This window comes from Nelumbo lutea, chromosome 7 (assembly GCF_056320005.1).
Source record: "Nelumbo lutea isolate HS-2025 chromosome 7, American lotus-T2T, whole genome shotgun sequence".
In the NCBI taxonomy this organism is placed as follows: Eukaryota; Viridiplantae; Streptophyta; class Magnoliopsida; order Proteales; family Nelumbonaceae; genus Nelumbo; species Nelumbo lutea.
In genome coordinates this window covers 50,336,638-50,351,107 of record NC_142690.1, presented here as the reverse complement: position 1 = coordinate 50,351,107, position 14,470 = coordinate 50,336,638, and the positions used below count along the sequence as shown (strand labels likewise).

The 14,470-nt window shown below is 39.1% G+C and overlaps 1 protein-coding gene across 5 annotated transcripts in view; it reads right to left on the bottom strand.

The window, feature by feature from the left end:
- The window catches only part of LOC148846338 (Haloacid dehalogenase-like hydrolase (HAD) superfamily protein), a 101,914-nt gene that overhangs the window by 66,076 nt on the left and 21,368 nt on the right, over window positions 1–14,470 (bottom strand). For all 5 annotated transcript variants that reach the window (XR_016102131.1, XR_016102130.1, XM_088954255.1 and 2 more), the window contains one exon: window positions 3,216–3,277. Coding sequence is in view for 3 of the 5 variants with exons in the window: in XM_088954255.1 (XP_088810381.1) it covers window positions 3,216–3,277 (62 nt within the window). In the remaining 2 variants the exon portion in view is untranslated. The remainder of the gene's footprint in view (window positions 1–3,215; window positions 3,278–14,470) is intronic.

Here is a 14,470-nt window from a genome sequence, read left to right as displayed (position 1 = left end):
CCCAATCCGACACCTAGTGCAGTACCATAATCGGGTCTAGGGGTCAGGTGTAACTTTCTAGTTTTGCCCATCAGTCTCCAAGGTCCAGGGCAATACTGGAAATCTGGTCCAGCTCAAGGGTTCAAGTAATCCTACACTGCGTGTGCCTTGGGTTTCACCCTAGCGGCTGAGACAAGCCACCCCAACATTTGGCAGCACACCAGTGTCAGCCTTGGCAAGATAAATCTCCCTAGACTTATCCAACGCCTGTGAACATTTAAAACTAACACGAGCCTCATTAAGTGTCCAGTTTTAGGGTCTTACACAGAAGCATACCTCATAACATGAATCAAACATGTACTTTATTTATTTACATTAAATATCAAAAGTACATCAGAACTTATTAGAGCTAAGGGCATACAAAACTGTCTAACAGAAATAAGGACAGAGAGGGGAGAAAAGAGAAAATTTTAACAACCAAAATTGAGTTCACTAAACCAATCTTTATTTCATCAAATAACTCTTTTATTTGTTTATTTATTTATTTTTCAATTACAATGACTTTTTTATAGACTCGATACATTAGCTCAGATGGCCCTTTACAAACTCCAATTCAGACTAGGAAACTGACCCAAAAATTCTAATTGTTTTAGAACTAAGAAAAATCAATTGATGGCCCATGAAGACACTCCAATGAGGACTTTAATTACTAAAACAACTCTAAAAACACTTACTCAATCCTACTAAGACTAATTTAATTTCAAGATACCAGAAAATACTAAAAACAGTAATCCATGATTTTTCTAAAAATAGTAATTGCAAATACTATTAAATTCCAAGAATTACCAAAAATAGTAATTTTGAATAGTAATAAAAAACTAAGAAACAGAACCTAATCTTAAGAAACCTATAAATGAAGAATAAATAGAAAAACTGAAACAGTACCAATATCCTATTAACCCAAAAGTTCTAGCATAGGAATTGGAAAATTGGTTTGCTTCCTCATGAATTCTTTCCTTGATTCTACATTTACATCAATGACTATCAGTACGATTTTTTGTAGCAACTATGCTTTTTGATTTCCCATTCCTTTGTAAAGTGCCTTGGTGTACAGAAGTTAACATGCATCTATTTGACATATTTCCAGTTAATATAAGTCATACTTTACCTTTCAAAACAAACTTATATAAAACCATCTTTTTCTAAGTATTTATAGATGCATTTAGTAATGGAATTGGTGCTTTCTTTTTTTTTCTTTTTTTTCATTTTCTCTTTTTTTCTTTTTTTTTTTTTGAAAAAGGTAAAGTAATTAGGCCTCACTCTTAAATTGGGTTACAAAGCGTGCAATAATAGGTGGATGTGCAAAACATATTCAAAAGTCCTTTCAAACCCACCCAAGCCCGTGCCCTACTCAAGTTGTGTTGGGTTAAGCTCGGGTTAGGGCTAGGTTGGTAAACTCTGACTTGAACTCAGGTTGAGCCTGGGTTGGCCCTCAATCCGCCCAAGTTGCACTCTTATTTGTATCCTAACTATTAGTTGAGAGACCATGAATACTCTTGATCATAGCATGCCACAACTAAAAGGCTCTGAGGGGAGATGCCACAACCATTTACCTAAAAAGAAAAGATTTCTAAGCAGAAGCCCAACCACGCCTATTCTTTCTTCACCATAAGGTTTCAAACTATAAAACCAGGCTAGTAATCCTAACCTAAAAAAGAAAATTACATCACAGTCCAAAACATTTGATCCCTGGATAGACCTTGTTCAGTCAAACTACCTACCAACCCATTAGCAGAAAGCCAGAAATATTGCCTCTATTTCTTTGAAAATATTCCCAATCTCTCTTATGAGTTTGGTTGTGAGTCCTTAATTTTCAATATTCAGCCAGAATAGTACCAATTTCAAGTCCCCTTCCACTTCTACCTTCTGAAACCCAATTGCTTAACTAGTCTGAGACCATGTAGCAGCACCAAAAGTTCTGAATCTAATGAATCTCCAAGACCTATCAGACCTTAGAACATAGCCTAAACCAAGCCATTGCCATCTCTAATTGCACCCTCAATACCTGAAGGTCCTATATGACCTTGAGAGCTCCCATCAAAATTCAGCTTTACCCTGTTATTAATAGGAGTTTTCCACTCTTCATGGACCAAATTTCTAGAGGAAGAAGAAGCTGCTACACCCCCAAATTGTTTATGTCTTTCACTATATATTCTTTTAAGATATCCATTCTTGACCCAATAAGCAACTTTCACACTCAAACTTTCAATTATAGCCTCCTTAGTCCTACTCTATTCCTTAATAATTCTAGCATTCCTCTCCTCCCACATTGACCAATCTTTTTTTTTTTTTGTTTATTATTATTATTTGGGTGGAGGGAGGTAGTAGACAGGTAAATTGGCAAAGGTGGAATTAATCATCCTCCCATTGAGTGAGATATAGTTCTTCAAGTAACCAAGTTGTTTGAGAAATGATGAATAACTGCAACTCTAGGGTTTCCTCCTAAAGGCAGACCCAAGTGGTTTAGAGGCCACTCACTCACAAAACAAATTAAGTCTTCATAGCACCTTGGATAAGAGTCACTCAAATTAATGCCTGCAATGCAGCTCTTTCTTAACTTTACCTTCCAAATAATAATTCTTTAAAGAATTTGGCTAAGTATTACAAGTTCTGAGCTCTTTCCTCACCTAAGTCTTCACAGAAGACAACAATGTCATCTGCAAATTGTAAATGAGACATGATGGCATCGTCTCTCCCAATCCCCAAACCCTTGCAAGGTTAAGCCTGTCCATTATAGAACATGGTCTACTAAAGACATCTGCAATGAGCTTGAAGAGGAAAGGAGAGACAGGGTAAACCATGTAAGTTCAGTAACTTTAGTGATGGTATGCCATGTAAAATCTCAAAACCAAGTCAAATGGCAATTACATAATTCAGATGTAAATAATAGCTGAAAGAGTAAAGAAGCATACATATAGGGATATTCAAATTATAAAATATTTACACACAAGAAACTTTTAAATAAAGTTTTTATTTAAAATTTTATTTAAATAACTGACAGCCAATGTTTTTATTGTTAAAAACTAAACTTATAAATAAAGTTTAATAAGTTTCATAAAATTATCCAAGTAGGTACAAGTTACACACACTATTGATCTAAGAATAAGCAAGAAGCATGTCCCATGGTATATGTCTAAAGAGAGTACATATTTTAAATAACAAAACAACAGGCTTACTTTTCAACTCCAGGTCGTAAAGGTGAAGTTTTTTCCATCACCACCTCTCCCAATGCATTTCTCTGCCAACGAACTAACCAATAATTCAATAGTTTGTCCTATGAAATCATTTTATTGTTTGCATCCCTATGCTCTGTGACTACCCAAGTAGGAAAAAGATAAAACTGAAAGAAGCAAAATAAGCAATCCAACAAATCTAGAATTAGCACAGTAATAATTGATCTCAAATTTGAGAAAGAAAATATTCGATGAAGAATAAAAATAACTTAGACCACAGAAATCAATTCATCAAAGTAAAGATCTCTTTCTTCCCTCAAGTAATTGACCAAATATGCAAGAAGCATTGTAAAGATAACTCTTCTATTTCCCCTTCTTACAACATGATCTTTGATTTATATGGCTCATTTGTGATGAAAATTTGTCGAGGCCAGCTAGAGTTTTTACGCTATTGAGAATTTGAGAATTGAAATAGGATTAGTAAAAACTGTTGCAGGCAGCACCAAAGATCATAAAAGTTCCATTTTATACTAGATGGCTGTAGGGTTCTACCAGATATTTCATTATTCTCCACCAACTCAACATTGGAAAAGAAAGGGTGAAGAAAAATGTTGTATTTAGGTTGAGAGAAATGATGTGACAGCAGCCCTAACTGTTAGACAGTCTTGTATGCCCTTAGCTTCAATCGGATTTGATGTACTTTTGTTATTTAGTGGAAATAAATTAAAGTGCATGTTTGATTCATGTTGTTTGGTATAATTCTGTGTAAGACCCTAAAACAGGACACTTATAGAAACTTGTGTTAGTTTTAAATGTTCACAGCCATTGGATAAGTCTGGGGAGATTTATCCTGCCAAGGCTGATACTGGTGTGCCACCAAGTGTTGGGATGGCTTGTTTCGGCCATCAGGGTAAGACCCAAGGCACATGCAGTATGGGATTGCTTGAACCCTTGAACCGGACCAGATTTCCAGTATTGCCCTAGACCTTAGAGACAGATGGGCAAAACTGGAAAGTTACACCTGACCCCTAGACTCGATTATGACACATCACTAGGTGTCGGATCGGGTTGTCTTTGATGTGTCAATCAGTGAGATCCTTAGTGGGGGTCAAAACCTGGACATGTTGGAGCAGTCTGAGAATTCATCTGAGTGAGTGGTCACAGTGACAGGATCAGCCCCTTTGTCGGATAATGGTAATGATCGGGAATGCACTCTCTGATGGAAACCAAACTGCCGGCAGTTGATTTCAATCGTTGGAATTTTGTTTTGCAAAATAAGATATATATATATATATATATATATATATGTATGTATATGTACGGATTCAAAAAGATTTGCAAAAGGTTTTAATTCCCGGGATCCATGTGAGTAGAGAGTGCGGCACTGTTCCTTGCAGCCGAGAGAGAGGTCTTCTCTTGTCGGGCAGTGCTTGATCATTAAGGGCTGAGAGGTTAAGTGTAAGACCATTTAGGATAATACCTGATGGGCTAATCTTGCACCTGCCTACAGTCCCTGGGTTTTTATAAGATGGCTTGGCCCAAGGACCACTTAATGTAAGTGTTGGGCCCATAGGATCCATGTGATGGGCTCAAGGGGTCACTGAGTCTTTCAGTGAATTCGGCTGGGCCTTGTAATAAAGGTTGGGCCGAACCCATGTGGCTGGTGTGTAGATCAATGCTTGGGTCCCATGCCATACAAAGAAGCCCAACTGGGCAGCAGGTTGGAAACTAGTTAAACACTGAACACTTAATGGGCCAAAAGCCCATTTTGAACTGGGCTGATATGATCACCAGTTCATAGGGCGAATCTGAGATTAGTGTTAGTAAAAGGATTGGGTCTTTGACCTTATTCACTCTAAGAGACCAAATTCAAATTAGATTTGAATCTGGTAACCTCCTGATAAGATCAGGAGTTAACTAACTTAATCTGCAGATAGGATTAAGATTAACCTCTATCCAAATACTGATTTGGATTGGGATAACTCCCCAAATATTGGGAGGTTTCTTAATCAAGAAGAAAGAGGAGAAACCCTAGTAGAAATATCAGATTTTGAACTAAGGGGTTGGAGTAAGCAAGAAACACATCCTGCAATCTGAGATTTGATCTCTCACAGACTCCAGAGAGAAGAGACAATTCTGCCCTCTTCGTCCCTGGACTTCTCCTCCTTCAGCCGCCGCCACTACCTGTTGGAAGATTGGATCTTTGCAGCAACAGGAAGTCAAGAAAGCAGTTCTTGACAATAGTCTTGCAAGAAAGACACTAGGATTTGGTGTTCAAGGTTTCCAGAGGGTTCTTGTGAAGAATCCAGTGTGTAGGACGCACCCTGCTGGTTCCGTTCCATCCACAGCTATGTCATCTTCAGCAGGAGCGGATCTTGGTTACTTCTTTGGGGGTGAACACCAACTTTGGGAGATATTATTTCTCTGGATCAGGTATAATCCTTCCTGTTTCCTTCTGGTTCAGATCCAGTTTGTTTATGGTTCAAGTAGGATCCTTGAATAATGTATTCTAAATTTAGGGAATATGATTCCCAGTTGGAAGAAGGTAGGAAATTTTTTTTGAAATTCGCCCCCCATTCCGCACCTTTCTTGGCGTCCATTAGATGGATCCTTCCATTCTTTCACTAACTATCCCCAAAACTTATTATTTATAGCAGGGTTTAAGAAAAGGAGTGCAACGATAAATCTGCCCCTGATTAGCAGACCGAAAAGAACAAATTAGTACAGTAGAGGCCTAGGCCCATTCAGCCTAAGAAATAAACATAGAAGAACATAAACAAAACAAAACCCAATCCCACAATGCTAGGTCTCACAACACTCACGTTAAACATAGATATCTTTCATGCCCAGCTTGTATAACAGGACTAGGTTGTTAGCAATGTTAATTGCAACTTGATTATCACAATACAGCATTAGAGGCTTGGTCACATCAATCCCAACTCCCTTAGAAAAATGCTGATCCAAAGCAACTCAGCAACTCCATGAGCCATACTTGATCCTGCCACAACAGTTAGTTTTTTGCTCCTCCAAGTGACAAGGTTACCACCTACAAAAGTACAATGTCCATATTAGACCTATTTCCAAGAGAACCTACCCAATCGGCATCAATATAAGATTCCACTTCTATTTTTGTTAGGATTCGTAAACAGTAATCCCTTTCCAAGACATGTCTTCAAGTATCTCAAGATCCTTTCCACTGCCTTCATATGTGGGACTTATGGAGCATGCATAAATTGACAGACCACATGCACTGCATATACAATGTCTAGTCTAGAGAAGGATAAATAAAGCAACTTATCAACTAATCCCTGATATCTCTTTTTGTCAAGTTACAATTCCCCATCATCTTCCTATAACCCATGATCCTACTCTATAGGAGTATCTGCTGGTCTAATTCCTAATTTTCCAGTCTCCTTCAAAAGGTATACTTTGGCAGATATAGATCCCCTCACTAGATCAAGCTACCTCTATTCCCAAGAAATATCATAGAGGTCCTAAATCCTTAATTTCAAACTCTAAAGCTAAGAAGTCTTTCAACTCCTGAATCTCATCTAAATCAATTCTAGTAGCCACCATATCATCAATGCAAATAATCAATGTTTGTTAGTTTTCCTCCATTCTTTTATAGAACAAGTTGATCAACACTACTTTGCTTATACCCAACAACCTTCATTTCTTTGCATAATCTCTTGAACCAAACCCTTAGGGATTGTTAAAGGTTGTATAAGGTTCTCCTTAGCTTGCACACCTTTCCTCTCATGCCATACCCTAGAGGAGGATCCATGTAGACTTCTTCTAGTAGATTATCATTTAAGAAGGCATTCTTGATACCCATTTAATGTAGTTTCCAAGAAAAGCTAGCTACTAGAGAGGGTAACACCAGTATAGTATTCAATTTGGCAACTAGAGCAAAGGTCTTCTTGTAATCAATACCTTCTTTTAGTCGAATCCCATTACAACTTATCTAGCTTTGTACCTCTCGATAGAACCATCAACCTTGTGTTTAATTGTATACACCCACTTGCACCCCAGAATGCCCTTCACAACTGATAGATCCACTACTTTCCAAGTGTTTTCCTTTGAGAAGGCTTTCATTTCTGTGTTCGATTGAGAAGAGAAGAAAAGAAAGAGAGAAGAGAAAGAGATAGAGAGAGAAGAGAAAGAGAGAGAGAGAGAACCAAAGACTTAAGGGCTAGTCGGCTACCACTTCTTATTTATATTCTCTTTAACATAATAAGACCAGTAATTACAAGAATGCCCTTGGTGGCAATTCAAAATAATGAACAAATAACAAAAAAGAAAAAAGGAACTAGCTGACAGCACCTAGGATGACAGCATACTAACAGCATAGCAAACCAAAATAAGTTTCACAACACTCCCCCTCAAGTTGGGTTGTATATGTCTATCATGCCCAACATGTCACACAACTCATTGTGTCGCGAGTATGGAAGTCCTTTTGTGAGGCCATCAGCAAGTTGTTCCTTGGAGTTGACATAAAGGATGCAAATTTCCCTTTTGTCTAATTTTTCCCTTATGAAGTGTTTGTCCACTTCAATGTGCTTGGTCCTCTCATGTAGGACAGGATTGTTGGCGATGTTAATGGCTGCCTTGTTGTCACAGTAAAGAGACATAGGATTATGAATAGAAACTCCAAGCTCCCCTAGATGATTTTTTAGCCAAAGAACTTCAGCCACCCCATGTGTCATAGCTCTATACTCCGCTTCAACACTTGACCTTGCTACCACACTTTGTTTCTTGCATTTCCAAGTCACTAGGTTTCCTCCCACAAATGTGCAATACCCCCTTGTGGACTTATCTATCATCCACAACACCTGCCCAATCAGCATCTGTAAAGACTTCCACCTTTAGATGATTATGCTTACTAAATAGTAGACCTATTCCTAGATACTTTTTTAAGTATCTAAGAACTCTCTCTGCTGCCTCCAAATAAGGTTTCCTAGGAGAGTGCATGAATTGGCTCAGGACACCAACTGAATAAGCAATATCTGGACGAGTCATGGACAAATAAATTAACTTTCCCACTAACCTTTGGAACTGTTTTACATCTTTCAGAGGTTCACCATCACAGTTACCCAATTTATGATCAACATCCATAGGAATATCTGGTGGTCTTTCACCTAACTTGTCTATGTCTTGTAACAGATCAAGAGTGTACTTCCTTTGAGAAATGAAGATACCACTTTTAGAGCGAGCAACTTCAATTCCAAGAAAATACTGCAAAGGACCTAGATCTTTCGCTTCAAATTTAGATGCAAGGAATTGTTTCAACTGTTGTATTTCTGAACTCCAATTTCTTGTGATGATGATATCATCCACATACACTATCTAAGCAACAACCTGTTCCTGACATCTCTTCACAAAGAGTGTGATCGAACTGACATTGCTTGAACCCTACTTGCTGAACTACCATATGAAACTTATTGAACCAAGCCCTGGTAGATTGTTTCAAACCATAGAGAGACTTTCTTAGCTTACACACCTTACTCTCACTTCCCTTGGCACAGAATCCCAGGGGTTGAACCATGTACACCTCCTCTTCTAGGTCACCATTTAAAAAGGCATTCTTAATGTCTAGTTGATGCAATTCCCAATCAAGATTAGCAGCTAATGATAGAAGAACACGAATTGAGTTCATCTTAGCTATTGGAGCAAACGTCTCATCGTAGTCAACTCCGTACATTTGAGTGTACCCTTTGGCTACTAATCTTGCTTTATACCTTTCAACTGTCCCATCCGCCTTATGCTTAACTGTAAACACCCACTTACACCCCACTGGGTCTTTCCCACTTAGAAGATCCACTAATTCCCAAGTTTAATTTTTTATGGAGGGCATTAATCTCCTCCTTCATAACATCTGTCCATTCAAGGTATTTTAAGGCTTCTGCAACATTTTTGGGTACAGGGATGCAATCAACTACAGATAGGAAGGCTCGGTATGAGGGGGAAATGTGATCATAGGAGACATACTAGGTGATGAGGTGTTTGGTAGTGCATGACCTGACTCCCTTTCTTTAAGCAATAGGAATGTCAAGGTCATCCACAGTAGGAGCAAGGGTGTCAATAGGTATAGCAGGGTTTGGAGTTACCTCCTGGGAGTTTGACGGTGTCAGATGCTCAATGTTTGGTAGTTCCACATCTCTATCACATTGCTGATCTCTACGGCATGTATGTTGGAAGACATGAAAGGGGGCCAGGTCCGGAATAGAAGGAAGAGATACTTGGCAGACTTGAACCTACTTCTCCTCTTCCACAGTACTCTCCCCCTGAGGAGAAGTAAGGAAGAACGGTTCAGACTCAAAGAAGGACACATCCATAAAGACAAAAAAATTTATGACTAACGGGATCAAAGCACCGATACCCCTTTTGAGAGGAGGGATACCCCAGAAAGATACAAGGAATGGACCGAGGCTCTAACTTTCCCCGAGACAGAGACAAATCATGGACAAAAGCACAACAACCAAAGTGGTTGCAAGTATAGCATCCATTCAAAACCTTTTTGGAACATTCATGTGTAACATCATCCCTTGAGCTACCTCAAGAAGGTGTTTGTTTCTTCTTTTGGCAACACCATTTTGTTGCGGAGTTCTTGCGCATGAGCTCCTATGAATAGATCCATGGGAGGCAAATAACTCATTAAGCTCACCATGGAAGTATTCATTGGCATTATCTGATTGAAAGATTTGTATGTCAACAAGCACCACACGTTGGAAGTCTTGCACGATCTTTGGAACTTCATCTCTCCTATGCATCGGGAATACCCATGTATAGCAAGAGAAATCATCGATCAAGGTGATAAAGTACTTATACCCGCCCTCAGAGATTGTAGTAGTAGGCCCTCGTACATCAGAATACACAATGAAAAGTAAAATTGAATCTTTTATTAATTGAATGTAAGGTTGTTCTACATTGTTTGCTCAACTGACATGTTTGACACTGGAAATCAGACACTGAACATGACTTAAATGAAAATGGAAACAAAGACTTCACTATTTCAAAAGAAACATGACCTAACCAATTATGCCACAAAAAAAATAAAAAAATTGACTCTTATTTGACTGACTATATGACTCCTAGGACGACATCGAGAGACCAGCTTTGTTGCCGAGAATATAGAGACCATCCACTAGGCTTCCTCTACCAATCATCCTCCTAGAAGTTAGATCCTGAAAAACACATGAACCAAGAAAAAAGGTTACACTACAGTTTAAAGAGTTTGTGATGATATTGATTGAAAGCAAATTTATAGGAAGTTGGGGAACATGCAACACACTATTTAGGTTAAGGCCATGGGGAAGGGATATTGATCCTTGGCCCGCAATGGAGGAGAATGATCCATCTACAAGCCTCATTTTATCCCTTCCTGACAAAAGGCTATAAGTCTGAAATAAATTTGGCTTACCGGTCATGTAGTTAGAGGCCCCTGAGTCAATGATCAGTAGTAGTGGTGACATGGAATGCAGAAGCCGCATTACTTGATGTAGATGCAAATGAAGTAGGAGTACCAGTAACTGAACTATCCATCTGTCGCAAAGTCCTACCATAAGACTCCAAGTGATCTCTGAAGGAATTCATGATATCTTCCTTGGGGTCAAAACTAGTAAAGTGGTCCCGAGTAGTACCAACAACTTGAGTATCATGGGTTGCCACATGTGCTACATTATGTATTGTATTCGGCTTCTTCTGACCTTGCACTTTACCCTGTTCCTAGTTCTTCACTACCCACTTGGGCTTCCCGTGAATCTCCTAACATGCATCATGTGTATGTCATGAGCACCGACAGTGGGTACACAACAATTTGTCTTTATCATCTGCCTTCTTGGAATCACTTTTCTGCCCCTCAGTTGTAACCATCACACTCCGCCTACTTTCTTCAAATTGAACAAGGGCATATACCTCTTGAACCAAAGGCAACTCTTTGCTTCCTAAGATCTGAACTCTCAAGGGTTCATAAGCAGGGTTCAATCCCAACAAGAAAGCAAACACCCGCTACTAAGAAACTAGCTTCTTATAGGCCTTAGCATCATCATCATGTTTCCACTCTATAGCCTGATAGTGATCCAATTCTTTCCATATGAAAGTAAGGGCTGAATAATAGGCAGACAAAATTAATCTCTGCAATTTGTGAGGGTCGTTCTAGCTATATAAGAAATCGTTGATTAATAATAATAATAAGATAAATCAATTACTTTGGGAATTCCATAGATTTATTTGGTTATTCACGATGTACGATGATCCCTGTTAAGCATCCATGGCTGAATGGTTAAAGCGCCCAACTCATAATTGGCAAATTCGTAGGTTCAATTCCTGCTAGATGCACGCCAATGGGAACGTTCAATAAGTTTATTGGAATTGGCTCGGCCACAATGGGAAAATGGAGCACCTAACAACGCATCTTCACAGACCAAGAACTACGAGATCACCCCTTTCATTCTGGGGTGACGGAGGGATCGTACCATTCGAGCCTTTTTTCATGCTTTTCCCGGAGGTCTGGATAAGGCTGCAATCAATTATCTCTTGACTCGAAATGGGAGCCTATCCATTAGACAATGGACGCTTTTCATTCCGATTTTGTTCTGTCGCATTTTTCCTTTACTATCTTATCTCCTGGTCAAAAAAAAAAATCAGATTGGATGTAATGGGATAGAATTTAGGGAATAAAGATGCGTATTCAAATCAAAGATGCATGTATCATAATTAAATTAATATAATAGGGAGCGGATAGCAGGAATCGAACCCGCATCGTTAGCTTGGAAGGCTAGGGGTTATAGTCGACGTTGATTCATCATTTTTAATGTCTCTAATTCAAAACCCGAATGAAACCAAACGATTTACCTACTTACAGGTTGAGGATTCAGCTTGCAACTGGTAAATTTTGGCATAATGCCTTTGCTCAGAATAGGTGGTTTTGGCCTGTTCCCAAATCTCACTAGCGGTGTCTGCCCACATAAAATTCTTCTTCACCTCGGGTTCCATGGCTGCAAGGAGACAAGACATCACCATATTGTTTTCTTGGTCCCACCTATCATGTTCACTCTGCCATTTATGTAACCAGCTTTTCCCCTTGTTACATAAAGTTTCACACTTTTAGCCCACTCCAGGTAATTCAGGCCATTTAAAGGGGTAATTGACATGGGAAACATCACGTTTTCACCCCCCATACCAGCTGTACTACGAATTGGTGTAACTCCAGAAGATGCTGAATCATAATTTGCCATTGAGAAAAAAAGGGACGCAAATATACCAGACCAGATCCCACGCAAACAAAATGCTAAACTCCCAAGAATTTCCACTTCCGGAAAGAGAAAAAAATACTGCTGAAACAGTCCAGCAATAGGTCGGCCCTTAGAGTAGCCCAGTAATCAGTCCAACAACTAGTCTACTAACAGGCTAGTGAAAACAGAACATTAGCAACAATGGTTCGACGACAAGGAGTCATTAACAAGGCCTACCAACAGTTCAACAACAGCACATGATAAAAAAATGAAACACATACCCCTGTCCAGCATGGAGATGTAAACCTCAAAACCACAACATTCACAGCTCTTCACAGCATAGACCACAGAGAATAAAGGGGGCGCATACCCCTGTCCAACACTTGTACAAAGGTGCAAGAGAGCAAGAAAAGAACCCAGAAAAACTTTCCACAGCATCGAACCCAGAAAATGCTTTCCACAGCAGAGAACTAAGAGAGGAGGGTCATTCCAGCATCGCCCCTCTTCTATTAAGGTTTCCTTGCTGTTACGACCAAGGAGGAACCCAAAGAAAAGCAGCCGCAAGAACTTTGATCAATGCGATTAGAGTTCTTGGTCTTCCACGTCCAAGAGATCAAGAGAAAGAGAGGAAAAAGGGGACTGAGATTCAGATGAGAAAAAAAAATTTCGAGCCCCAGAATTATTGCTCTGATACCATGTATTCAATTGAGAAGAGAATAAAAGAGAGAGAGAAGAGAGAGGGAGAGAGAGAAAGAGAGAAGAGAGGTTCGATTGAGAACCAAAGACTTAAGGGCTGGCCGGCTACCAGCTTCTTATTTATATTCTCTTAACATAATAAGACCAGTAATTACAAGAATGCCCTTGGTGGCAATTCATAATAACGAACAAATAACAAAAAAATAAAAAAGGAACTAGCTGACAGCACCTAGATTGACTAGGCTGACAGCATACTAACAGCAAACCAAAATAAGCTTCACAACAATTTCCTCATCCATAGCTTCCCCCCATTTAGGATCAAAAATATACCTTGAGTACCTAGAAGGAGAAGAAACAAAGGACAAGGTAAAAAGAAAAGAATTCTAGGTAGGAAACAAATGACAATATGAAATTTACTTATAGGATGAACAGTGCATGAATAAGCAAGTTTTTCCAGACAATAAGATGATTTAAGTCAAGTCTAGTGAAGGCAATAAGAGGAACAATAGCTTCACCGAAATCTGAAGCTCCAAATTGGTTTCAGTCATTAGTTGCCTTTCATCATCAAGGTCAAGAGCAATTGCCTAAGTGCAAGGAGTAGTACTAAGTGGATTTTCATCACTAGTAGTCTCAACCAGACAAGTAGACTCAACATAGGAGAATCTAGGGAGGGAGAAACAGAGGGAGAAGTTGGGAGAGAAGAAGCAGGAACTGAGACAAAAGGATTAGCCTCAGAGGAAGCCTCTTCCACCCTTTTAGTCTCCCCCTAAAGAGGATTCAGGAAGGCTCAAAGAAAGATTGTGACTCGTAAAAGGTCACATCTTTTGTGATGAACTTCATTCTAGTAGCTGAATCAAGACACTTGTATCCCTTTTATGTAGGAGAGTAACCCAAGAACACCCCACAGATTGCCTTAGGGATCCAACTTTGTCCTTTTAGGATCCTTAACACGGACGAAACACACACAACCAAAGACGTTTGAAGGCAAAGAGAACATAGGTTGCAATGAATAGGGAATAGAGAAAGGAGTTTTCATCCCCCAAAATTCTAGATGGCATTCGCTTAACGAGATAAGAATTGTGAGTATTACATGAGACCAAAACCTCTTTGGAACCTTGCTCACGTGTGGTTTCAAGTAAATGTTTTTTTCTTCCTTTCAACAACTCCATTGCATTGTGGTGTGTAAGTACAAGATAACTAATATAAGGTCCCTTCATCTTCAAAGAACACATTTGGAGAACTCTTGAAATATTCAGCTACATTATATGACCAAAACTATTTAATCTTCTTTCCAAACTGTGTCTCAATCATCTTGCAGAAAATCATAGC